A 27193-nucleotide genomic window follows, 5' to 3' on the forward strand; every position below is an offset into this window, starting at 1 on the left:
ATACAGCATACACAAGGTGCTTAGATTTATATGACAGAGATGGTCAAATGTACGTGTTAAAATCTGTGTGCATTTAAACCCTCAAATATATAATTCAGTAATTTCAATTAATACAATCATGAATCATGAAATGAATAAAAAATGTTAGCGCTAGCTACTTCAAAAAATGCTTGAAATAAATATACTTCTGCATTGGGTCTTTTATTTTGAAGGTATTAACAGCCGGAAGTCTTGTTGAATGGCCCGACTTGACCTTGCGTGTTGAGAAAGTCTTGTCTTGGACTTGAATCATGTCTACAGGGAAAGAAGGACACATTTTGTGCTTCTTTATCAACGGCAAGAAGGTACGTTTAGCAATTCATAGAGTCATAAACAGTTTGTCGTATTTTAGCTAGCTCTAGCTGCGAGCTAGCGGTTTGTTTTAGCTAACTTCCGCCACAAAAGTGTGTTTTCAAGCTGACAAGACGACTTCACTGACGGTACTTGTGATAAATGTTGGTTTAATTATTCACCAACAGTGTTCAGGGTTCGGAAAATTAAATCAGCCAATTAGCTTAATTAAATGAAAACTAGTCAGAGCAGTGCTTAGCCTGTGTGACACCAAAATCTGCCGTCACACCTGTTACGTTAAAGCACTCGCCAGTAGTGGTAAAAAAAAAAAAAAAAGCACAAAGTTTGTGACCAACTTTCAGTTTGTCACTCAGTAATAATGACATATCTACATATATAAACTCAAATGAAATTTGGAATCGGCCAATAAAAAATGAATTTGCAACCGTTCTGATTAGTCAGTTGAGTCATTTTTTTGCGTAAAAATGCCCTGTATTTGCTGTTTCCAGCTTCTCAAATTCGAGGATTATCTGCTTTTTCCGGCCATATACAATACATTTCTTTGGGTTTTGGACTGTTGGTCAGAGAAAAGAAGACGTCGTTTTAGGCTCTGGGAATCTATAAATAGCATTTTGCACAATTTTGTGAAATTTGATAGACAAAATTGATGAATTGAGAAAATAATCTGCAGATTTATCAGTCAGTTGCAGCCCTTCTGTTTTCTGTAAATATGGGGATTTGTTTTTTTCAAACTTGAGTCGTTGCACTTTACTTCCCACAAGTGAAGAAGTTTGGAAAGACTATATAATTTTCTTATAATGAAAGTACGAGCCCACCAGCAGTAGGAGGAAGTCCTAACATTTTTCCCCTTCTGTGAAAACAGGTAACGGAGAACCATGCGGACCCTGAAACCACGCTGTTGTCCTTCCTCAGAGGGAAGTGTATCCTCCAGATCACATTCAAATCCACCTTCACAAATGTGTCTTTTTTTGAACTGGTTGAGGTTATGTTGATGTGAGCGCCACCTTCAGGTTTCAACACCCACAACTGGTTATTTCCTTGACTGTGACCTCAGTGCGGTTGACTGGAACCAAGTATGGCTGCGGCGGTGGAGGCTGCGGGGCGTGCACGGTCATGGTGTCGTGCTACCAACCGGCCACCAAAAGCATCATGTATCCTTTAACATAAACCCCAGGCCTTGCTGCTCCACTCTGATTGGCTGAGACAGAAGTCACGAAAAAAATTATAATTTTAACAACACAAACACAGCTGACATGAATTACTTTCATCAAGTCTTCAGGTCCATAAAAGCTGCCAGAACATCATCAAAGCAAATATGTACAACATCATATGTTTTACTGTTTATGTGTGCACCAACACAGGACTGCAGGAAATCTAAGTATGTTCAAATGAGTTCTGCTGCTATTGTCTCGTGCTTGGGAGATGTTTATACACTAAAAACAAACAGAAAAGTGCTCTGGTTTCCTCACTGACAGACACACAGCTGCAGGGTACAACACAGAGCAGAAAATCAATTTGTTCAGCCTCTGGCTCAGTTGGTTAATTCCAGAATACCAAACGCTGTGGCCATTTTATTTACTAAACTAGATTTTTAGAGAACAGGAGGAAGTCTGAGTGTGGGCCAATTATCTGTCAAAGTAATTTAGGCATCCATGGCTGAGAGTTAACAGAATTTCCCTTCCTGGCACCACACCAAGACAACAACTGTCTCAACCTGCACTCTGCTGTTGCGTGGAATGTAGCGTTGAAACAGTAAAAATCAGGAATGCTTCACCAGTAACAGTAACGTGCTGGTAGTATCATATGTAATGCTTTTTGCAGGATGTTACGTATCAGATGCATCAGCACAGTTTACCTTCACCACACCGTCAGACATTACTCAGCCAACGCCTGCCTCCTGCCGCTCTGCCAGCTTCACGGAGCCGCCGTCACCACTGTGGAGGGCATCGGCAGCACCAAGACCAGGATCCACCCTGTACAGGTCAGTGCTGGGACACCTTACTCATCTCAGCATGATGTGCTGAGGGAGGAGAGAGAACCAGCTCATCCTCACTCTCATTGGTGCTTGGACAAGTCGGTACACTTAATTTATGCCCCTAACCCCAGCCATCTTACGAAAAACAATTAGACTCATAGCACACTACTGAATGATGCACATCAGAGGGGATTTAGAAGCTGGTGTAAACAATGCGTCGTATACCTGCGTATACTCTGCACTACACCATTGAGTATATCCTGCACGAATCTGTGCATATATGGCAGATCTATCTAATAAAATAGGATCATGGACCCGTCCAACCCCTCCCAGCAAATGAGAACCTTCATCCTAAAGCTAACAAGCATAAGCAGCATGAAGATGCCTTGAAGGTGTGGTAACTTTATACCCCTTCAGATGTAAACCTCCAACCCAACATCCTGTCAAATGCACACCGAGCCAAAGAAGAAATGTATGATTCCAAAGCATTTCATGTGACCATGGACTGTTGGTGCTGTGTTTGTAGGAGCGAATAGCGAAGGCTCATGGCTCCCAGTGTGGCTTCTGCACTCCGGGGATGGTGATGTCCATGTACACTCTGCTGAGGAACAAGCCTCAGCCCACCATGGAGGACATCACACAGGCTCTGGCTGGTTTGTTTGCTGGTTTTGTTTTGCTTTTTCTGAAATCAGTTATAATTGCGTCCATTGAAATGTTTGCAGGTGTGTTACAAGATGTCATTTGTGTTTTTCTGCCCTTCTGGCACCTTTTTCTTTTGTGTTATCTGCAATGCAGCACTTTTTTTATGCAGGGGAACAGTGCATATGAATAAGTGTTTTTTAAGTATTGCACACTGCCCTTACACAGAAATACGAGCTGCACCCAGCCCTGTCCTCATTGCGTGTTGTTATTTTTCAGGTAATCTGTGTAGGTGCACTGGATATCGACCCATTGTTGACGGCTGCAGGACCTTTTGTCAGGTACAAAGCTCAACTCTACAGTCAATAAAAGTATAATAATTCTCAACTTAATCTGTATGTTGGACTGGTTATTGCCACAATATGGAGCTCAGATCTGATAGCAAAGCAAAAGCAGGGAAAAGGTTGAGGAAAAGGTTGAGGAAAAGTTCAGCAGGAAGACTTCGACAGTGCAGAATCCTTTTGATCCCACTGATAAAAACATAAAGTCATATGACACGATGGGAAATGTGTAATCGCTGCATGCAGTGTGACAGCCATATAAATCAAAACAGGAAGCCAACTGCTGCCAGGCCAATGGAGGTGGAAACTGCTGTCTCAATGGAGAAGAAGCTCCTGATGAATCAGAGCTTGTGAGTCATTTTGTCTTCTTTTATGTCGTCTTTTGTCTTTGTCTCATCTGTATTTTACTTGAATCTTTATCAGTCTTTTCTTACCAGTTATTTTATTTTGTTATTCTGAAGTCACTGTTTCACTTTCTTCTTGACTTTTTGACACAGTTTTGTCCTTGTCCTTAAAGTGCATCTCTTGGCATTGATTAAACCCTTAAAAACTCATCTCGGTTCACCAGAATTACATACTAAGAGTTTAAGTTTCCTAGATTAAAGTGCCTTCATGCCTTAAACTGGCTTAGATGTAGCCATCTCTGTCCTCTCTGTGCCTTTCCTCCCTTACGTTTTAATTAAAACCTGGCACAGCCTCCTCAGATATTTTGAGGTCAAGCTGGGTGAGATGTCATCTTTCATTTCACTGAACACATTTCTTTCCCATCACACATCATTCCTATAATTCTGTGCTGCTGTGGTGAATGTTGCAATGGGGTCCAGAGAAAGCCACAGTTGTTTGACAAGGAAGGGTTTCTGCCACTGGACCCGACACAAGACCTGATCTTCCCTCCAGAACTGATTGTAAGTTGTTGTTTCCATGGATGTTAAGCACATAATATCAGCGTTGCACAAACACCTCAAGTCTAAAGATGATGAAATATTGATGCTACAAACTTCCTTTACTTACTTCATTTATAGTACTTGTGATATAAAGATGGCACTTTGTCCACAGCTGATGGCAGAAAGATCAAACCCACAGACTCTCACTTTTTTTGGGGAGAGGATGAACTGGGTTTCCCCTGCCTCGCTGGAGGAGCTGGTCCAACTGAAGACCAGTAACCCTCAAGCTCCGCTGGTCATGGGAAACACCAACATCGGTGAGCAGTAAAACCTGGTTTATTCATTCAGTTTTAATTTCTATTTATTTCTGTTCTAGTTTTGAAGTTATCTGTATCCAGAAATGTTAACCTGGGTATTAAATGGTCCGATCTTGCCTTTGCCTTTTACACCTGGTATTTTTGTCCTTGTAGTCCTCATTGAGATCAGATCTCTGTCCTCCACAGCAAAACCTGCGTGTGAGTGATTTTAGGGGGTGGCAAATCAGCACCAAACTCCATTAAAAAGTTTTGTGAGTTGTTGATGACAAGTGGACGGAAACAATGTATGCATTGCTCCCTTGATATAATTACCTTAATAATATTCATCCATCTTGTAAATGTAATACATGAATTTGTTCCTGTCTTTGTATAAAACAACATTGTGCCAGTTTTAGGGCTGAACGGTGAATTGAAATATTATAGAAATCCAGTTTGGCCAAGTGCAATATCCAAAGCACAGGAGCTGCTAGTTTTTGCTAAAGGTAAAGTCAGAACATGTTGCCTTAAAACAAATATGTGCATGAAGTGCGTCTGTGGAGCCAGCACATTGTACAGATTGCGTTTGTACCTCCCCAAGATCCAAAAACAATGTGGGATATCTTGTAAATGGTGTTATTGTCATGTGCAGATTGAGACCAGTTGAACTAAACTCTGGTTTTTCTGCTTTGTGTTGAAGGTCCCGATATAAAGTTCAAAGGCATCCTGCATCCTCTGATAATATCTCCAACCAGAGTTATGGAGCTGTTTGAGGTCACTCAGACACCACAGGGTGGGTAACCTTCCTTTGCAGTTTGCATTTGATGTGATTTTGTTTCACAGACATTAAGTCTACGTCTAAGTCTAAGAGTTTTCTCTCCTCTCCTCTGCAACACTTGAGTGTCCCGGAGGCTCATAAAACCCACCAGACACATACAAAGAGATTACTGTCTTGTCTGCAGGTGTTTGGGTGGGAGCGGGCTGCAGTCTGTCTGAGCTTCTGTCTCTTTTGGAGAAGCTGGTTCCTCAGTTTCCGGAGGAGAAGACGGAACTGTTCAGAGCCCTGATCCAGCAGCTGGGGAACCTGGGAAGCCAGCAGATCCGTAACGTTGCTGTAAGGAGACTTAACTCCACCTTTACTTGCGTATACTGAATCAGAAATATTTTTTCTTATTATTCTATTATTCTTTCTCTTGTGTATTTAGTCTCTTGGGGGCAACATCATGAGTGTGCACCCAAACTCAGACCTGAACCCTGTTTTGGCTGCCGGGAGCTGCAAAGTGAGCGTTGTTTCCAAAGGTTAGTTGATTTTTTTCAAAGACGTACTTGAGGGACTCTGTGACAGCCTGTGGAAGGTGTGACTGCAGAAAAATGCAACAGTTTCATGAAATTCATCTCAGACATGTTTAATTTTCTTTACTCCTGATGAACAAGCAGTCGTATCTAAATCCAGCAGGAGGAAGACGAGAAGTTCCACTTAATCAAGACTTCTTTGTGAGCTTTGGAAAAACCATCCTGAAGCCAGAGGAGATTGTCGTTTCTGTCTTCATTCCCTTTTCCAGAAAGGTACAAATATTCTCTCTGAACATGCTCCTCAGTTTATTGTTGCCTTTGTCCATGTGCATGCAGGTGAAACTATTTCCAACCATTTTGTATAAGACTGCAACTAAGACTCTTTTCATTCTGGATGATTCAGCTGATTATTTTCTCCATGAATCGACTGATTCTATTTTATAGTCACAAATAAACAGAGCTCAAAATGACACCTTCACATGTCTTTTGTCCGACAATAGTCCAAACCTAAAACCCCAGTTTACTGTCATTTAAGACAAGAAAAGCAGCAAATTGTCACATGTGAGAAGCTGCAACCAGGAAATGTTTCAGTCATTTTTGCAAGAAAAGTGACTGAAAGGATTCATTCTTTATCAAAACTGTCGCGGATATGATTCATAATTGACAACTCAGCTAATCAATCAATTGAGAATTTTTATACGCTCGTGAGTAGTTGCATTTTTTACAGTGCATCATGTTTTAAAAGTTCTTTATACGTTTTGCCTTACGTTGTCTGTCCTGCAGGGGGAGTTTGTTCGAGCTTTCCGTCAGGCTCCGAGGAAGGAGAGCTCCTTCGCCACGGTGACGACCGGGATGAGAGTGTTTTTCTCAGAGGGGTCCAGAGTGGTCCAGGATGTTGGTCTTTACTACGGAGGGATGGGGCCGACCACCGTTAGCGCTGCCAAAACCTGCGCAGCTATCATCACCAGGTCAGAGTCATGTTTGTCATACACTTTGTAATTTAGTCTAATTAATGTTTTAGTTTTCCTTCCTTCCTCTTTCCTTTTTCTCATTTTCTTCCTACTTTCTGTCCTTTCTGTCCTATATTCCATCTTGCTTTTCTTCCTGTCTCCTTTTTGACTTTCTAGTTTTCTGCACCTCTTCTTCGTCTTTCTTGTTTGCGCCCTCTGTTTCTTTCCTCTCATCTCTGACATTTACGTCTTGATTTATTATGTTTGTACTAGCTTGATTCCTGTTTTCTTTCCTTTTCTCTCCACCTTCCCTTTCTCATCCCTTCCTTTCTTCTATTTGACCTCTTCCATCCCTTTTTTCTTCCTCTTTCTTTTCCATTCGCTCTTGTTGTTCCTGTTTTGTCCACTTGTCTCACTCTTTGCAAATTGAAAGCAGAAAAAATCTTGATTGTCATGGAGGTGAAAATAACTCAAACATCCTGTGTGTCCTTCAGGCCCTGGGACGATGAGACCCTCAGCCGGGCCTATGACATCCTCCTGGATGAGTTGGTCCTCCCTCCTTCGGCTCCTGGAGGAAAGGTGGACTTCCGTCGCTCTTTGACTCTCAGCTTTCTCTTTAAATTTAACCTGGAGGTCCTGCAGAAGCTCAGAGAAATGGTAGGACATCAACTGATAAAACAGAATGCAGTTTTTTTTACTTCAAATGTGGATTTTTAGCTAACGTAATTCAATCAAACATAGCAGATTCTGTGAGATTCTGATACCAGAGACTTACAAAGAGTTTCTGTTTTCAGAATGTAATTACAGATGAGCTTCCTGAGAAGATGCAGATCCAGCCTTTGCCCAGAGAGATCCAACCCAGCCTGCAGGAGTTCCAGGTCAGGAAACATTTCTCATTGAAAGCATTTTCACACTTTTACACAACACTTTTAATACCAACTGTAAAAAAAAACATTTGAAACGCAGCAAATAAACCCGACTGCTTCCTCTTCTTCCTCTGCAGCATGTGTCAGAGGGCCAGAGCGACCAGGACCCAGTAGGCCGCCCCATTATGCATCGCTCTGCCATCAGCCAGGCCACAGGGGAGGCCGTGTACTGTGACGACATCCCCAGGACAGACGGGGAGCTCTTCCTGGCTCTGGTCACCAGCTCTCGAGCCCATGCTAAAATCACGTGAGGAGCCTTCCAGCCAACGATGTCTGACACACTCTCTCTAACGTAAATCTGCGCTTGTTGTTTTAAACGCGTCTTTCGTCCAACAGAGGGCTAGATACGAGCGAGGCTCTGCGGCTTCCCGGTGTCGTTGATGTGATCACAGCCAAAGATATTCCCGGGAAGAAAGTCCGTACGATGTTTGGTTATAACGAGGAGCTGCTTGCTGAGAGCGAGGTAGAGTGTGAGTGTGTGCACACGCCTTTATGTTTGCATAGTGTGTGTGCTTGTGTACATTCTTAATGGATTGTATATAATCCTCAAAAGAGCAGAAATATTTTAGAAAATGTACATTTTCAGGCTAAAATACTTCAACAGGATTCCCACTGCTGATGAAAATTTACAGGTGCATTGCAAACAGCGAAAGTCACAGCATTGATTCATTCCGAGGCCTTCAATATTTGTCTCCAGGTGTCGTGCATCGGTCAGATGTTATGTGCGGTGGTCGCTGATACGAGGGCCCACGCCAAACGAGGAGCGGCAGCTGTGAAGATCAGCTATGAAGACCTGCCTGACCTGGTTTTCACTGCAGAGGTCTGTGGCGTCAGCTCTTACTGTCACCAAAGAAATTCAACACAAGATGCAATTTTTCTTTGGCTGCACCACAACGTCAGATCCTGTTTCGTGCATCATTTTGTACTTTTTGCCTTCTGCTTTAGCCTGACATATTTAGTGTCTCTGGATACTTTAGCATTTAAAGAAAAATTTTGTCAGCTGAACCAGAGTTTGTCCTGGAAGATTTCAGGACAAACTCTGGAGATCCTTTTTGTTTAACCAGAAACAGCCACTATGTCGCTCTTCTCAAAGCCACCAGACTCCATTTCCAAAAACATTAATTTTATCATCAACAAGCATACTTAATTCAAACTCGACAGAAACAAAATAAAACTCACCAAAACCTTCTTCATTCATCTTTCCACTGCTCAAACAATCACCATCACCTCTGGTTTTGGTTGGAATTAACCATTAAGTTAATTTTGAAGTTGAAAATATCAGGAGAGAAGCAGGGGGGGAAAAACAGCATGTAGAGCCAGAATATTTCCAAATCTAATTTGGGAATTATTTTCATCTGACATTATGACCGGAGAGATTTAAATATGTCGGATTTCAACAGACTTAACAAATGGATAATTACCGGATGATGGAAACTGTAAGTTGAACAATGCCTCTGTGCACCAGAGGTGAAATGTGCTGTGGAGAGCAGTGCAGCCTTAGTTTTCTGCCCTGTGTGTGTTCAGTGTGGAATTACCCTTTAAATAGACTCTTGCTTTACACTACACACTTCGTACAAGTAAAATGCGTGTGAGTTTACATCACAGCTCCTTATCATGTGACAGGAAGCCATTGAGAAGTCGTCTTTCTATGAGCCTCGCAGGGTGATTGAGAGAGGAAATGTGACTGAAGCCTTCGAAACTGTCGACCGGCTTTATGAAGGTAAAAGTCAGTTTCTGCCAGAAGAAGAACATGCATGTGCTGAAACATGTTGGTGTTATTAAAATCTCTAAATAATTACAAGAAACTGAACGGCTTCATTTCATGCGATTCAAGTATTTATTTTTATTTGTTTTGCGCAAAACACTTTCTAACATGCAGTCCACTGTTGCTCTTCTTGCACTGTAATTCATCCCATATGAAGAGAACCAGGCTTTGGATTTGTCCAGTCATCCGAAAGTGTTTTTAGCTCACTGTGTTTATGATTGTTTCCTCAGGAGAGATTCGAATTGGTGGTCAAGAGCATTTCTACATGGAGACCCAGAGCATGCTGGTCGTTCCTGTTGGTGAGGAGAGAGAGTTCAATGTTTATGTCTCCACTCAGTGGCCGACTTTAACTCAGGTACACAGATATTTTCATTGACTGTAATAATGATAATAATAATTCTAAACTTTCTTTTGTATAGGACATTTTGAGAAAGAAATGCAGCTCAAAATGCTGCACAACAAAGAAATTACATACAGCAACTGCTTCACATAAAAAAAAGACTGAACGTTAAAGCAGGAATACAGAAATACAACACCATAATAAATGTAAAGATGGAAAATGAAACCCGCTTGGATGAAAATAGAATACAGAGAATCCATAAGACGGCAAGTGCTTTAATAAAGAGAGACTTATTAGTTCATACTGTATAAATGAGTTCTTGTTTCGAGTGATTGCTAAAAGAGACCTCAGAGGTAAATCAGGTGGATTGTTTTTGTTCGCTTTGTCTCATTGTCCTGACTGCAGGATGTAGTTGCGGAGACGCTTGACACCCCGTCCAACAGAGTCACCTGTCACGTCAAAAGGATAGGCGGAGCTTTCGGCGGGAAGGTCACAAAAACCACGATCCTGGCTAGCATTACATCTGTGGCTGCGTGGAAGTAAGTCACAAAAACAACAAACAGATCCGAAAAAAGAAAAAAAATGTTGATGAAAACATAACATGTGGACATAAGTTAATAAAATCAGTCAGTAAATATTAGTTTTCATGTGATAAGAATCAACAAACAGGTCTTAAATTGTTTTTTTTTTTAATAATAGTTGTTTTAAATGTTTTGTTCAGGACCAATCGTGCCGTGCGCTGCATCCTGGAGCGAGGCGAAGACATGTTGATCTCAGGAGCTCGTCACCCTATCCTGGGCAAATACAAAGTACGACAACGCTGTCTGGCTTTCATTTACCCATTTTTAAACAACCGGATTATTCGCGATGATCCAAATACAGTTTTGATGGATCAGTGAAGTCGTGGTGTGCCAGCGAAGACTTAAAGAAATCCTGACAGCTAACTGCTGTTTGTTTCAGGTGGGTTTCATGAATGATGGAAGGATCGTGGCTGCAGATATCCAGTACTACGCTAATGCTGGCCACACTGTCGATGAGTCTCTTCTGGTTGGTAAAAGTGGCAGCATTTGTTATTTAATTTCATGTGTCAGTTACAAGAGAAGGCGACACATTTTGACGAGAACTAAAAATCGTGCCGTTGGTGATTTTATTCTTGCAGGTGGCAGAAAAGATTCTGCTTCACATAGACAACGCCTACAACATCCCCAACCTGCGGGGCCGTAGTGCAGCCTGCAGGACCAACCTGCCCTCCAACACCGCCTTCAGGGGCTTTGGCGTGCCCCAGAGCATCACAGTGGTGGAGAACATGATCAACGACGTGGCTGTGGTGCTGGGACGCCCTGTAGACCAGGTCATACTCCGTGTAGTCGAGCCACACGCTTGATGTTATTCATCTTGTGAATATTTAGAATAGACAAAAATGACTGTTCAATATCTTGTCTCAACAAAAGACCAGTATCAGCTCAGTATAACTAATTCTTCCTTAGATTCGGGAGATTAACATGTACAAGGGGCTGGCAGTCACCCACTACAAGTTTGAGTTCAGCCCAGAGAACTTGCTGCGCTGTTGGGAGGAATGTAAGGTCAAGTCTGATTACAGCGCCCGCCGCAGAGCTGCTGACCAGTTCAACCAGCAGCACCGCTGGAAGAAGAGGGGCATGTCCATCATCCCCATTAAGTATGGGATTGCATTTTCAGAGGGCTTCCTAAATCAGGTCTGTGTCATTCACTTTGTATTTTCACACCGAGTCACAAGAATGCAAATTTCAGGTTTTGTTCAAAGTCTCGAAAAGTTCTGAAAATGGTTAATTTTAAACGTTATGTTTTCAAGTTTAGGAATATGCTTGAATTCAGTTACATGCTTGAAAAATGCTTGATTTTCTGGTGTTTCAGCCACAGAATCACTAATGCAAACCAAAAATCTTTTCCAATTTGAAATGAACAAATGAAACAATCTTGTGGTTATATTTGTATGTCTGCTGGCCTCAAAATCAGCATTAGATAAAGTATCAAACCATCAAAACATACAATCAAAGTTAATACGAACAGCTGCTGAAATAAGAATTTTGTAAACCGCAGTTGCATTTAGAATAACTATCTAAATGTGATGATAAATGCTTCAAGAGAGTAGAAATCTTTGGTTAAGGTACCTTGGAAGTGCTTGAAAGGTGCCTGAATTTAACCCCCAAAATTGAAGCCTGTTATTTTCCACAGAAATAAAAGTTTTGTCATCTTTATTTTTTAATTGACTGTGATTGTGTTTGTTTGTGTGAGCAACAGGCTGCGGCTCTGGTCCACATCTATAAAGACGGCTCTGTTCTGGTTGCTCATGGCGGAACGGAGATGGGTCAGGGCATCCACACTAAAATGCAACAGGTAAAGCAAAGTGTCCACTGGCCTCCACATTCCACCGCAGGCTCCGAAACCTACTTTATCTGTGAATTAAATCTCTATTTCCACTCATTGGTTAGAAACATTCAACAGCCACTGCTAGAAATTTAAAAAGATGCATAACAATAAACGTGGACATCTGGGAGTTAAGCAGTGTTCTAAATCATTGCATACTCACACAGTTTGTTTCCTGTTAGGTGGCAAGTCGGGAGCTTCATATCCCGTCCTCAAAGATCTACATCAGTGAAACCGGCACCAACACCGTTCCCAACACCTGCCCCTCTGCTGCCTCCTACGGTACCGACGCCAACGGCATGGCGGTCAAGGTAAAGTCCAGTCCCTCATTTATTGCTGGTTGTTTTTAGGCAGCCGCTCCTGCAGATAACTGAGTGTTTCATGTTCTTATTTTAGGCTTTCACATGTAATAATAACAATTGTCATTGTTCTTTGTTCTCAGAATGCCTGCCAGACTCTGTACCAGCGGCTAGAGCCAATCAGGCAGAAAAACCCCAAAGGATCATGGGAGAGTTGGGTATGGTTAGATAAGAAAGGAAAACATGAACAGTGATTGTTCATGCTTTTGGATGTGATGTTTATTTGAAGTTCTTATCCACAGTCATTGTATTACCTGCAGTAGATGGCGGTCTGTACGCCTCAAGCAAACAGTAGAATCTGTGTAGGAGGTCAGCAGCAAAACCGCCGAAGATATTGTTTATATCAGCAATTTTGCACTATATTTACTGCTTTACCTTATTATCAGACATGCTTTTTTGACAGGAAACTTAAGTCGTTGAATCACTGTCATCGAATCCGCCAGACTCCTTTGACGAAAACAGTCATTTTACCTCGCAGAACACAGGAGTTGCTGGTCAACTTCTGCCTCTATTGATTAGTTTGTTTGTGTTATGATTAGACTTTGGTGAACCTGAAATAACGCTTTAAAATGCCAAATTCACACAATAACACAAACAAACCAACCAGTTAAGGCAGCAGTTGGCCAGAGACTCTCATGTCCTGTGAGGTAAAACTACTGCTTTTGTCATCAGAGTCTGGTGACTTTAAAGAGATCATAGATGAATATATAATTGCTTCCTGTCACAAAGGGCTGTCTGATGTCAACATAAAGCAGTGACAATATTCTGAATCGAGTGTACGCTTAAACTGGTATTGGTTTTTAGGCGGCTGAAATACGTTTTGCTGGTGACCCCATCCACAGCAGTACATTTCTTAGCTTCCTATACCGGCACTCTTGGTGTCCCAATGACCTTCTGCTGTAGGTTATACACTACAGTCTATGGAAACCTTCCTCATACAACCTAATTTCAACAAAACCTATCTTTTATTTTGTCCTCAGGTCGAAGCAGCATTTTTTGAGAAAATCAGTTTATCAGCGACTGGATTCTACAGGTACACCAGAAATCAATCTCGTCCGTTTCAACATGGTTATTTACCAAGTGACAGTAACAGTTTCCTGTTTGTCCTCAGGGGTCCAGATCTTCACATGGACTGGGACAAGATGGAGGGGCAGCCTTTTTCTTACTTTACATTCGGAGTGTGTTGCTGTGAGGTGGAGCTGGACTGCCTCACAGGAGACTACAGGGTCAGACTGAATCGTTTCATCTTAGCAGATTTCACCTGTACTCCCACCACACTCAGAATCTGAAAGAGCTTTTTTGTTTGTTTTTTCTCATAGACGGTGAGGACAGACATTGTGGTTGACATCGGGAGAAGTGTGAACCCCTCAGTGGATATCGGCCAGGTGAGTCTGGTTTGTTGTCAGCTGAGCACACATGGATGTTAATGAATATTTCCATGGTTTTCAATCAGATCTGTTAGTTATTTCAGTCATTAAGATTTTAATTCTCCCAAGGAAATTCTTCCAGAAACCACCAGTCGCTGATGCTACAACTGTATTGTTTTCTGGTTCAGTCTCAATTCCCTCTTTCTAACATCCTTTCTTTGTTGTTCTGGCTTTGCTTTCGCCTCTCAGATTGAGGGGGCGTTCACGCAGGGTTTAGGTCTCTTCACACTTGAGGAGCTGAAGTTTTCCCCCTCTGGGCTCCTGTACACTCGAGGTCCATCTCAGTATAAGATCCCTGCGGTGTGCGACATGCCCCTTCGCTTCAACGTTTATCTGCTGTCAGACTCCCACAACCCCCACGCCATCTACTCCTCAAAGGTTAGAGGTCATGATGCACAAAAATGCACCTTCTTCTTTGTTTCTCTGTGTGTTAGCTTTTCTTTTTCTTTATTTCCACAACACAAACAAGGAAGATAAACTTTTTTTTCAAACTTTAAACAGTCATTCAGGTGCTTTTGAAGGAACAGCTCAGTAAGCCAACAAACCATTCATAGTCTAGTCAAACTTAAGAGCCAATGTGTATGGAGATTAATTTAGTTGAAAATAGTCTGTCATCATTGGTCATATTTAAAAGAACTAGAAAATTTTGAAATGTTTGTTAGCCTTCAACTTCACCTCAGTCTTTGTAACTCAGGCATGTTTAAACTATTCCATAAAGGGCTTTGTGGCTGCAGGGTTTCGTTCCAACCAAGGAGGAGCACACCAGGCTGGATGTAATCAGCTGATCTCAGTATTCAGCTGATAGCTAAGTGATCCCTTGATGTTGATTGGTTGATCACTTAATTATCAGCTGAAGACTGAGTTCAGATGAGTCCATCCTGGTGTGCTCCTCTTTGGTTGGAATGAAAACCTGCAGCCACACGGCCCTTTCTGGAATAGTTTGAACATGCCTGATGTAACGAGTCCTGTTGATTCTCCGGCTCTGTAGGGTATTGGAGAACCCATCCTCTGCCTGGGCAGCTCAGTGTTCTTTGCCATCAAAGACGCTGTAGCTGCCGCCCGCTCAGAGTCCGGTTTAGTCGGACCGTTTTCTCTGGACAGCCCCGCGACACCGGAGAGGGCCTGTCTGGCATGTGCCTCCCCATTCACGCAGAAGGTAAAATTGCTGAAATGCTGATGTTCTGACTCAGTAAATGCACTGATTGTACAAGTTGTTTTATTGTTTGCATTTCCTGAAAACACTTAACGCTCCCAAGTCAAACTAAACTGATGACTCTTGGTGTCTTTGAGCTTTTAAATTCAATGATGGGAGAAAAATAATGATGCAACCTTTTAAATAAATAAATATTCCAAAGTAATTGAATAGCTGACTTAATGTTCAAGGAAAATTGATGATCATGTCTGCTATGCCAGCCCACTTTTCTGTAGCTGTTGTCAGACAAGAACATGATAATAAAAGGTCAATATTAATGATCAGGTTAATGCAAAGGAAGCTACTCAACAAGACCTCCATCTATTTTTTCCTCAACTGATTACATTTTCTTGTATTTTCAGATCTTTTCTTCTTGTTTTGTTTTGGAAGTAAACTAGTTACCAAATGTGAAATAATATCATAAACCGGGGGTGGCAAAAGCGGGATGTGTCGGCCAGAGTTGGGCCACAATAATGTTTGATTTGGCCCACCTGATGTTTCTAACGATAAACTGTTAAAATTTGATTTAAAAAATTGCGATATGAATCTCTGTTTAGTACAGCACAGTGCGAAACAATACACTACAGTAAAGCACAATGCAGTAGAAAACAGTACAATATAGTACTGTACAATATAGCACAATACAGTACAACAAAGCCCAGCACAATATAATACAATACAGTACAATGCAATACACTACAGTACAATACAGTGTAGTACAGTACAGCACAGTGCAATACAATACAGTACAGTACAATACAATAACAAGTGTTTGTCTTTGTCCAGTGGCCGCCCATCAAGTTTGAGATTTGGCATTCAAAAAGAAAAAAATTATATATAAAATTATATAAAAATCTTATACTGTACAAATTAAGCTTTATTAAGATGAATGAAGCTATCATAACGAAAAGAAAAGCAACGAGAAAATGATTTAATATGTATTCCTTAATAAGAAGAAATTATAAATGCAAAACATATTAAAACAAGCACCATACATTCTTTGATTTCTGCTCATTTTTAATTCAAGTTTTTCTGTGTCTCCAGATTCCAGCCAGCAAACCAGGATCTTTCAAACCATGGGCTTTAAACATCTAACGCTGGATCTGTGATTTTTAACGTGATCAAACGAAAGCTAAACTGAAGTAAAATGTAGCTAACAACCATTAAGTAACAGTTACTTTACTAATACTCTAAACTTTCTTCACATGTAAATCTGAAACAAACAAATGAGATTTCCGTCGTATTGTTCTTTGCATATGTATTCTCATTTTAACCGTGTATAACATGAAACAGATGCTTTATGAACATGTGAATTTACAGTGATTATAGTTTTGCTTGTGCTGTGATCCTGCCTTATCACTTTATCAATAACAGAAGAATAAATCATGAAGCAGTCATTGAACACATTCAATAAATTCAGTGTTTCCTCTGTCTTCATTCAGAAGCAGGACATAAGCATAGGGTCACACTACAGCCATGGTGAGCAGCTCATAATTGTTGGATTTGTGGGCCGAGGCGGATGCACCTGAGGCGTCACGGTCGTCATCTCAAAATTCATCTGGAACCAAGCTTGATACACTTGGTTTACAGAGCATTAGCTAAAAATATGTAGCTTTAGTGATATGAAATAGACGGACAGCAGCAAATCCTCACATTTGAGAATTTTTTTGTTTGATATTTTAATGATTAAATGATAAACTTAAGAATATTTCCACAAAACGTAGAATAATTTTAACTTAAACAAGAAAATATTGCCATCAGCCTTGGAAAAAAAAAATTAATTTGTTACATTTTTTCTCTCTGATGATTGATGTGATATTGTACATGATGTATAAAGTACCTCTTCTTCAGCAAACAGTTCCTCTGGGTTAATGAACCAGAGTCAGAGGCCTCTGACGAGTCGGTGTTGCTAGTTTATAAAGCGAGGCACTTATGGTTAAAGCAGGTGTTAAAGGAACAAAGGGGTTGTTCTTGTTGACATGACGTAAGTGATTTTTGTGTGATGGAGATGAATAAGCTGAAAGTGTATGAAAGTCATTGTCTGCCTATGGGCTGTGGTCCTTCAATGTGGCCAGCAGGGGGTGTTATAGCACCTTTAATTCGGGCACTCGAATCTGACTTGTACACATACTATGGAGTGGTGCTTAGATTATTCTGCTGCTCGTAGTGACTGAAACAACTGACACAGTACTTTGCTTCACCTGTGGCCTGCTTGAAGGCAGACTGATGCATGCTGGTACGGCCCAGCAGGTCAGCAGAGGACTGGGCCTCAGATACCAGCCGTTGGCAAACAGGAAAAACGGGTCTGATACCTGATTTGTTTGATCAGATAAAGATGCGCTGCAGACACAGAAATGTTACATGGAGCTAATGTAGCACATCGGAGGTAGTTCAGTTCTGTACAGCATCAGGTTGTTCGGACAAACAGTGAAAGTGTAAAAATAGATTTGTACCGCAAACACTGTTGGTCGCCAGCCAAACCATGTTTTCATGCTGCCTGTCAAATCGAAGTTGAGATGATGATTGCAATGCTGAAATATACACTGTTTAAAATTTAAAAACAACAGTAAGTGCAAAAATGTTGTTAATGCAGTGACATATTTGAAAACCTGTCATTGTAAATACTCCAGGGTGTCTGCTGATCCTTCAGTATCATAAATATCAGGCCTTAATCATCAAATAGTCTGAAATTTGTTTTGATCAATTAAAATTGTGAACCAATGCAATAAAAACCTTTTCATAACCAGGTGCAGCAGGGTAGCCTTGTTAAATAATGAACCACCACCGTGTTGTGAATCTATTTCCCTGCCAGACACTCAAGAGTCTGCAGCAGTGCCCGGTGACCTGGCTGTCTCCACCACGGCCTCCTTCACCTCCTTCTGCAGCGTGCTGAGGCTGCAGGCAGCTCCGACTGTCACACCTGGAGGACAGGTAGGTGGACAGTTGAGAATAGATGTTTGTGGAGACGAAAGCCTGAGGGCAGATGTTGCTGCAACATCCGAAAATTTCAACATGAACTGCAAATGATCAGCAGTGGAAGAAGTTTTCAAATCCAACAGTAAAAGTACGAATACCACTCTACCTGAAGTAAAAGTTTCATTCGATTCAATATGACTTTATTTATTCCTGTAAGGGCAACTGAATGCTGCAGCTCACCACCCAGATCAACAGATCACACACACACACACACACATCAAAAAAGAAGATAAAAAACTATAAATACAGTCATAAATATGAGTATTTAAATAACAGTCGGCAACATACACAATCTAAAAAGATACACAATTCATTGATGCAGTTGTGTTTCACTAGTTACAAAGAATAAATCAAATGGCATTGCTTGTATATTAAACAATTTTAATGAGTCAAATTAACAGAATAAATATGCGGAAGATTCAGTGTATATACGTTGGAAATACACTGTGGTTGTCCTCCCTTCCTCTTAAAATAATTGAATATAAAAATAAATAGCATATTTCTCTGTCCTTTTTTTCTTTTTTTGTGTAACGGAAATCCCCTTTAAATCGCGCATGCGCAGCGGGCGGAGCCTGCGGAAGTTCTAACGGGAAGGTCTTTTTGTTTGGGCCACAGAGACACTCGTCACTTGCTTTGATTCCCCTGGTTAACAACCGTTTTTTATCTGCATTAATTTCGGTAAGTACCTATATTTCTACCTTCTCAATCTTGTTTCACACCTTAATATGATCGTAAAGACGCCAAGATGTCTGGTTAGAAAGTGTAAAATAGCCTTTTATATCCAGGAACGTCGCCATCATGGTCGCCGCTGTAGGGTGAATTTCGGTTTTCTTCAGTTCGGCTAGCTAACTTAGCTTTAGCCTATTTATAGCTCACCCACTTAAGAGCGAACTCGATATGAATCCAAAGTTTCGAATGACGTTTTGACAGGAAGATGTGTTTAAGGCCACGCATCATATTATATTGAGTTTTAGTGGTTTCTTAATTAAACAAACATGGTTAGCTAGCTAGCGGGCCCGGCTAGCCAGCACTGGCTCGGCGCATGGTGAGGCCGAGTTAGCCAATGCTAACCTTCAATTAGCTAGCTGTAGAAAATATCTCACTGCATCCAAGCCGATGTTTATCCATTACACCTCGTATGTTCATCAATACGTCTGCTTCAGGGTCACTCTTCAGGTTAAAACCTTAACTGTTCTTTCCTGATTAATTACACAACCCAGCACCCACAGGCTCCATTGTACCACCTCTTATTGTCTTTTGTCTGTTTTGTCACCATTGATAATGTGTGAATGATTAATTGAACAACTCTCCTGTCATTTGGCACTGATGACAAAATATTGCTTCGCAAATTAATCTGGATGTAGTAGCCGCAAAGTTTAACATCCGTTCACATGGAAATATTACTATTGTAAATAAGCTTTGGTCAGAGAAAACTTAAGTTGACAGTTAACTTAATTAAATGCATCAGACATATTAAGTCATACCCTTCCTTATTTTAAAAAAACCAAACTGCTATATTTAAAAGATTCGTATGGAGTTCAACATTTTTTTGTCTCTCAGTGCTTTCAAACTTCCCTGCCCTGTCTGTGGCATTTAGCCACATGTGCACTGGTTTCTGCTAAAATTATTTCATTCTTTCTCAGAAGGCTGAGTAAGTTTCTAAAACAACTTGACACATTAGTTTTTAGCAAGGGTTTCTCAATCACACATAAATGGTGAGTTCTCGTTCTGCTCTGTTGTGCTCTAGTGGGTGTTTACAGCAGCTGGATGGTGTTTGTGGGATCTGACCAAAATAAGTAACAGCGATCGGGTTCATAGTGGTAAAGAGACGTGTCACTCAGTGCAACAGTGTGGCTCTTTCGTGTGTTTGCAGTAGTTCTTGGACAACAATGGGGCTCAACACAGAAAATACTAGTCAGTAGGATCAAGACATTGTTGGCAATGGCCTTTTCATGAGCTTTTTTGTCAGTATCACTAGTTTTATGCCTGTGACTATCAAGGGTACACATTTAATCACAGGCTTGAAGCGCTATCTTTGAACTTCAGTTACGTAAGAGTAATTTACAGTGGTGAACTCATGACAAATACATGGAGCTCGCCCAGGTTACACCCAAAAGCTAGAAAAACAAAACAGTTAAAAAAAACATTGTGTGTCCTTAACTCTTGTGTCAGCTTGTAGTGTGCTCAACTTGAGTTAATATTAACTATGATTGTGTTGTGTTTTATCCCCTTCAGAGTGTCTTTTATGAATAATCAAAAGCAGCAAAAGCCAACGCTAACAGGCCAGCGTTTCAAAACGAGGAAAAGAGGTTTGTGGTCACCCTTGCTGCTTTACATGTGTTCTGCTTTGCATATCTGACTCTGTCCAAATCCATGTTCCATTAGGTTTTTTTCCACATCTAACATGTGCATCCTTCTCCCACAGATGAAAAGGAGAGATTTGACCCTACTCAGTTTCAAGAAAGTATCGTACAAGGCTTGAATCAAACTGGCACTGATTTGGAAGCGGTTGCGAAGTTCCTTGATGCCTCTGGCGCCAAGCTTGACTACCGCCGGTATGCAGAGACACTCTTTGACATCCTGGTGGCCGGTGGAATGCTGGGTGAGTTGTGTTCAAACATGTTGTTTGTGCATGCATGTTTTACACTGATGCCTGTAAATCTTAGAGTTGAAAAATACTTTAAAAACAGGTTCAATGCAGACGTCTTTGGTAGAACGGTTATTTAAAGAGCAGGATACTATTGTTTGCGAGAAAAACATGCATTTTGGATTGTGTATTTGTGCCTGTGCACCACAATAGGGTTAACAAGTGAATGTTAACGGTATATATGTAAACTAATAAATATGAAAACCTTGCTTATGTTTTGGTATCATGTACAGAAATGTTTTGACCTCACATGTAAAATAGACAGACACCTCGTTTTTCATTGACATTGTCTTTATATTCTGTCCTGCAGCCCCAGGCGGAACTTTATCTGACGACATGACCCGCACCGAGTTCTGCCTCTTCACGGCACAAGAAGACCTGGAGACAATGCAAGCATATGCTCAGGTAGAAGGCATGCCCAGCATCGATCAATTTCACAGTTCTATGTAAATCAAGATGCTGGAAAAACTGCCAAAAGACATTTCTAAAAACTAGTTAACATTGTGTCTTTTCCCCATCTAACAGGTTTTTAACAAGCTGATCAGGCGTTATAAGTACCTGGAGAAGGGTTTCGAAGAGGAGATCAAGAAGGTGAGTGTTTTTGAAAAGTTTCAAGAGTTTATTTTCTTATCAGTATTTAACTGAGCTCACAACTTGCTGTTCTGATTGAAGTGAGGGGGTGCTTCAGGGAAAGCACAACAATATGTTTTAGAATAGTTTAGCAGGTGTCACACAGTCCTTGATTTATAGCTCAGAGAATGGCTGTTTATTTTGTGATTGAAAAACTAAATTTCCTGGTAAATGACAGAAAATGTTGAAGTCCTGAATTGATATTTAAATACCCTGCTTAAATAATGAGTTGACTATTGTAGAACATAAGAGTTCAGTAGTTCCAACCAGAAGTATGAATATTTGTTTTGTCCTTAAATGAGTGATCAGTTATTATTGATATTGATATATTTGCTGTGTTTACACACTAATTGTTTAGTGGGAAAACAGAAATTGAATCAACAGTCCTTTCACCATTGTACCAAGTTTTGTCATTGTCAGCAGCTCATGTGTTAAAGATCTTCTCATAATATGAGAAAGCAGTGACTATACGGTTTACAAAGCAGATTGTTTGCCAGCTGCAGGATAATAAAGTTAAAGTGAAAGCAACACCCGCAGGGTGTAAACGGCTTGAATTTGCCTGCAATAAAATCAGATATGGGATTAACGAACCTGTTAAACTCATACACATTAAAATAACTGAAATTTTTATATATATACACACACACACACACACACACATTTTCCCCTCATTTTCTCTGTCCTCCGTCCTTTTTTCTGTCCTCTGTAGTTGCTGCTGTTTCTTAAGGGGTTCACTGAGTCTGAGCGCAACAAGCTGGCCATGCTGACTGGCATCTTGCTGGCCAATGGCAACATATCAGCAACAATCCTGAACAGCCTCTTCAACGAGAACCTCGTCAAGGAGGGTGAGAGAGAAAGCTGCCTTTCCATAGCCTTCAGTGAAAGTCACAACTTGTCACAACCTATCAAATTGTCAATTCTGGGGTTACAGTACAAAAGACATGTTTGTACTTTGTGGACAGGGAGATTACAACAAATTCAATTTGTCCTTTTTATGTTCAGGAGTATCTGCAGCCTTCGCTGTCAAGCTGTTCAAGTCATGGATCAATGAGAGGGACATCAACTCAGTTGCTGTCAGTCTCCGCAAAGTCGGCATGGACAACAGGCTGATGGTAAATTATCTGTTAAGATCTGAGATGGCTGGAAAAAATCTTCAAATCCTGCTTGTCCAGTATAACATGTCACGTTTCCTGAGAGACTTTTGCTGATTTTTGTATGCAAATGAAGTCTAATTATCAATCACCCACAGGAACTCTTTCCTGCCAACAAACGGAGCTGCGAACATTTTTCTAAGTACTTCACCGACGCTGGGCTGAAGGAGCTGTCCGACTTCGCCCGCAACCAGCAATCCATTGGCGCCCGCAAGGAGCTGCAGAAGGAGCTCCAGGAGCAGATGTCCCGTGGTGAACCTCAGAAGGAGGTGAGGCTGCTGTAGGTTAACAGCCTGGTTTAACTAGCATTTTGTCTACAGGAGTTGCTTTTGTCTGGCAAATAGTGTCTCTACAGTAAATAACGCTTTAAAGCTGCTCATCATGCTCAGTTGAAACTGACAGAGGTTTTCACTTAGCTGTTAATATCCTGTTAACTTTCTTTCAGTCAGTGCAGGTGAAGGTTTAAATGTTGTCATTGTTCCTCTTTCGTAACAGATTTTTGTGTTTTGCAAAAGTTTTCATGATTGACACTTCCCCATGTTGTATTGTTGTTGTGTTTGTGACTGACAGCAAATCAGGCAGTAACTACTGAACTGTTCGATAACAAAGATGGCTACACAATGAGTCATGAAGTTGAAAACAAAAACAGTCTGTGTTAATAGAGGCCTAACAAGTAATCATTTTATAGCAAATTTTCAAAGCAACCTACAGTCAGACAAAGAGGCAGATTGTCACTGACTGACCTGTAGAATTAGTGTTTCTCAGTGTGAATTTAATGTTAAGTGGCTGGTTAGAAACTAACCCAGCAGTGTTTTCTCCCTATTGGTTCAGATTATTGCCTTCACCAAAGAGGAGATGAAAAAGGCCAACCTCTCTGAGCAGACCATGATCAGCATCATCTGGACCAGCGTGATGAGCTGCGTGGAGTGGAACAAGAAGGAAGAGCTGGTGACCGAACAAGCCATCAAACACTTGAAGGTGTGTAGTACTGGTGAACTGTCCTGGGAGTGGTTTAAAGAAAGTTAAGTAACAGTTAAACAAAGCCCTGACATCCACCAGGCGTAGTTGCTGAACCAGTGGAGAGATTTTGTTCATGTGTTTATTTTCAAAGATTGGGCAATAACATGTGAGCCTTCCTCAGTGGCTGCAGGTTCTGGCACGTCTGAAAATGTTTTGAGTTGAAGGCTTCAGATGTTATACAGTGCTGTCTTCAGCAGTCCAAGGTTAGATGTTCTGTTGGGGATTGGTGCACTCGAGTGTTTTGTTTTTACTGTGGTAAAAAGATGAAAATCTGGTCACTGAGTTCAAACTAACTTCATTCACGCCTGTTTTCACCCTGAAGAGAAAGTGTTTGGTGAAATTATGTTGCTGCACAATTGGAATTTGTACTGTTGATGTGATGGAAGGTGTGAAAGTAGACGGAGACAGGAACAAGGACAACACTTTAAACTAAAACTGAAGAGGAACCCGTTTAGCTGTTTCTGCTAAAATTATTGTAAATCAGTACGCTTTAAAGCATCAACAAGCTTCACGTCTCTTGTTTCTGCAGCAATACAGCCTTCTGCTGAAAGCCTTCACCTCCCAGGGTCTGTCCGAGCTCAGCCTGCTGCTGAAGATCCAGGAGTACTGCTACGACAACATCCACTTCATGAAGGCCTTTCAGAAGATTGTGGTGCTCCTCTACAAAGGTTGGTGTCGGGTTCACAGAGGCACATTCAGCTACATCGATGCCCAATAATTTACTATAAACTATCCACTGACAGTTTGTCTCATTTTGTTTTAGGTTTATGAAAGTCCGTTCACTTTTAACGCTGAGAAGTATGAGGTCATTTTTCAACATTTCCTTGACCTTAAAATGTTGTACCTCCTAATGCTTGGTGTCATGTTTAACAAAGCAAAGTCTGGCTTGTCGTTGCCTTTTACACTCGGCTTCTGATTGGTGTACAGATTTCCCAGAAAAACCCATTGACTTGTTGAAGTAAACAGCATTTGTTTCTAAGAATAGCAGTACTTCCCACCAAGCATCAGTTAAGCGTTTAATCCATAAGTGAAGGCATATTTCGGCACTTTTAGCACATGCTGAATGTGATATTTGTCAGTCTTCCCGCACTGCACTGACACTGTCGTGTTCCTCCTAACAGCGGACGTATTGAGCGAAGAGGCCATACTGAAGTGGTACGCTGATGCCCACCTCACCAAGGGGAGGAGCGTTTTCCTCGAGCAGATGAAAAAATTTGTCGAGTGGCTGAAGAACGCTGAGGAAGGTAAAAGACAAACAAAAACACACCTTCGCCCTGAGTCTCACGGCAGATATTTTTACTTGTCACAGCAGGGAAAGATGTTTCCTGATATTGATTGATCCCTCCAGCATAAACACAGTGATGAAATTCAGTTTTTATTCAAGTTAGACCTGTGTTTTAAAAGTGAAAGTGGCTGCCTGCCGAAAGCCTAAGGTCATTATTCGAAATAAGACCAAGATGCTTATTTTCAATATTGATCTGCAGTTGTTGCTGTCTGGATTTTGGGTGGTTGGTTGGGCAATTTGTAAACTCAGTGATTTACAGGCAGATTAATAAAAAATGAAAATGATAGCTTCAGCCTGACATTAAAGAGCTTTATATTAAGCCCAGAATAAGGTCCTTGTGCAATGTGATGAATATGAATGGTTAAAACATGCAGTGACATTGATCATTATGGCTAGTCACTAACTTTTAAAACCGTTTCTTCTCTCTGCAGAGTCAGAATCAGACGAAGAGGAGACCGACTAAAACCTCCACCACCAGTTGAGCTTTTTTTCCCCCCGTTTTCATTTTTTTTTTTTTTATAAGTAGCAGCAGGAGCAGTAAATTGTCTCTCCCCCCCCCCCGCCCCTTCTTTCTCTTCTACCTCCTGTTACTTGTTTATTCCCATACCCTCTCTTCCACCACTCCAACACATTTAGTCGTTATTTTAACAAAATAAAGGGCTCAGTCCTTATTCGTAACATGTTTGGGTATCGCGGCTCACAGTGGAAGTGGAAACTGATGAATACTCCCCTCTTTTTCTTTTTTGGTATTATTGTTGTAATCCCTTCTGTAATTTGGATACAAAACATTCCGTGTGATCTCGATGGCCGCTTGTATGAATCTGAAGCAGGATTTATTTAATATTCGAGTTCACATTTTTGCCATGCGAGGCAGACGAAAATTTTGCCAAAGCTCTTTTCTTTTTTTAAAAAAAAATCTCCCCTTTAACTTTTTGTTATTTTTGCCCAGCTCATGTTTTGGCTCCTGTTGGGTCTTAAACTTAGCCTTTTCTTGACTTTTGGGTAAACCTGTATGGCGTGTCGAGGTCGCTCTGGTCAGTCCGTCAGAAGACACGCGGGCTGTAAGATGCCTCGCCAGCTAACTGATTATTATTGGTTTCTACTTTCTTTAATCTGATATAAACCAATTGACTTTTTTATGAAATAAAGAAATAAAGATTATTGAAATGCTTCAACTGTGTTCTTTGGCCTTTTATGGCAGTGTTTTCTCATTAGTTTGAGCTACTCACTCTGACTGCAGTCCTAATTGTGATGAAAGACTTAAGTTCTGATATTTAGTTGCAATAATTAATACCAATCATATGTTAGAATAAAATTTGTAACCTTTTGTAACAGTAGTCAAACTTGTTGCTGACATGAAAGGGGGAAAAAAAATCTCAATGCATAAACATGAGGAATAAAGAACCGTTTGAAACACACCTTTAATATTTCCACTGCACATAAAGCCAAAAGCATCCCCCATGATGAAATGGGTGTCATTAATGGTGTCTGTCAATTCAGAAAAATAAATGAGGGTTTTTTTTAACTTTGTCAGGGAGAAATGTAATCGAGTAAAAGAAGTAACATGCTGTGGGAATGAGTATGAAGTAAGTAGCCCATTTGTGTCAGATCTGTGTCAAATTTCTGACTTAAGTCAAAATTCTATGAATCAATTTTTACATATTAAGTAAAGTAAGTTTCTGAACTATAACTATTGCAATAACCTGTTGTGAGCATTTTCATCTCATTTTGGCTGGCTTCCGTAGCTTGGTTTGACCTCCATTGAAAGTGACTTACAATCCTTGATCTGCTTTGTTTAGTTCGATCACAAATACATTTTTGAACATTTGCGGACAATGACCAAAGAGACTGTTCTCATTTTTATTTTTATTGTACAAAAATACATTTTTCTTTCAGCAGCTTCTCATTATTTGCGATGTGCAAAGAACACAGTTGTCAGGTATTCAAGTACATTTTTATACAGTAATGTTACACATTAGATTTAGAGGTAGGCCTTCATATTTAATACATCAGTTTGAGGTAGTGTGCAACATTTCCAAGTGATAGTTTTCATCCATATGTGCTGTAGAATAAATATAAAGGGATCTAGTTGATTGTAAAAGGATTACACTTAGATCTTCTCCAAATTGGTACAAAAGGCAAACTAATGCACTTTGCGTTCCCAAACATCCCACATTCGTGTGCACACAAAACATCAGTTTTGTGTTTAAAAGTGATAACAGATTGTGCAACAATGCAAAAGTAAACATATCGCCACACTGCAATTATATTTGTCCGAACATTTCATCTTGAAGCTAATAGATAGACAAAGGGTTAGAGTCAAAGTAGTACGCTGTTCAGTTT

The 27193-nt window shown here is 40.7% G+C and overlaps 2 protein-coding genes across 4 annotated transcripts; both read left to right on the forward strand.

Annotated features, from left to right (window-relative positions):
* Positions 1 to 241: 241 nt before the first annotated feature.
* Positions 242 to 16565, forward strand: aox6 (aldehyde oxidase 6). 2 transcript variants are annotated; one of them, XM_041965862.1, is made up of 35 exons: positions 242 to 344; positions 1214 to 1271; positions 1406 to 1502; positions 2224 to 2332; positions 2853 to 2979; positions 3245 to 3306; positions 3579 to 3656; positions 4131 to 4211; positions 4363 to 4507; positions 5184 to 5276; positions 5446 to 5597; positions 5689 to 5782; positions 5937 to 6049; positions 6560 to 6744; positions 7221 to 7383; positions 7521 to 7604; positions 7730 to 7899; positions 7989 to 8115; positions 8350 to 8472; positions 9276 to 9372; positions 9648 to 9772; positions 10163 to 10296; positions 10479 to 10566; positions 10718 to 10804; positions 10917 to 11108; positions 11245 to 11472; positions 12038 to 12133; positions 12346 to 12474; positions 12606 to 12680; positions 13503 to 13555; positions 13634 to 13748; positions 13842 to 13907; positions 14139 to 14327; positions 14938 to 15105; positions 16186 to 16565. In XM_041965862.1, exons 1-35 carry the CDS (start codon positions 291 to 293, stop codon positions 16234 to 16236), a joined length of 4008 nt encoding a protein of 1335 aa, XP_041821796.1. In that variant the 5' UTR covers positions 242 to 290; the 3' UTR covers positions 16237 to 16565. The 2 variants fall into 2 exon arrangements, with proteins under 2 accessions (XP_041821796.1, XP_041821797.1); XM_041965863.1 differs by having other exon boundaries at positions 5940 to 6049.
* A 2108-nt stretch (positions 16566 to 18673) lies between these two features.
* On the forward strand, positions 18674 to 26020 carry bzw1a (basic leucine zipper and W2 domains 1a). Of its 2 annotated transcripts, XM_041966193.1 has the most exons (12): positions 18674 to 18795; positions 20353 to 20426; positions 20543 to 20719; positions 21075 to 21169; positions 21290 to 21355; positions 22104 to 22239; positions 22397 to 22506; positions 22644 to 22814; positions 23377 to 23523; positions 24095 to 24233; positions 24687 to 24809; positions 25282 to 26020. In XM_041966193.1, the coding sequence occupies exons 2-12, from the start codon at positions 20363 to 20365 to the stop codon at positions 25311 to 25313; spliced, it is 1260 nt and encodes a 419-aa protein (XP_041822127.1). In that variant the 5' UTR covers positions 18674 to 18795; positions 20353 to 20362; the 3' UTR covers positions 25314 to 26020. The 2 variants fall into 2 exon arrangements, with proteins under 2 accessions (XP_041822127.1, XP_041822128.1); XM_041966194.1 differs by lacking the exons at positions 18674 to 18795; positions 20353 to 20426 and having other exon boundaries at positions 20642 to 20719; positions 21075 to 21080.
* Positions 26021 to 27193: the final 1173 nt, after the last annotated feature.

The sequence above is a fragment of the Chelmon rostratus genome, chromosome 24 (genome assembly GCF_017976325.1).
Source record: "Chelmon rostratus isolate fCheRos1 chromosome 24, fCheRos1.pri, whole genome shotgun sequence".
Taxonomy (NCBI): Eukaryota; Metazoa; Chordata; class Actinopteri; order Chaetodontiformes; family Chaetodontidae; genus Chelmon; species Chelmon rostratus.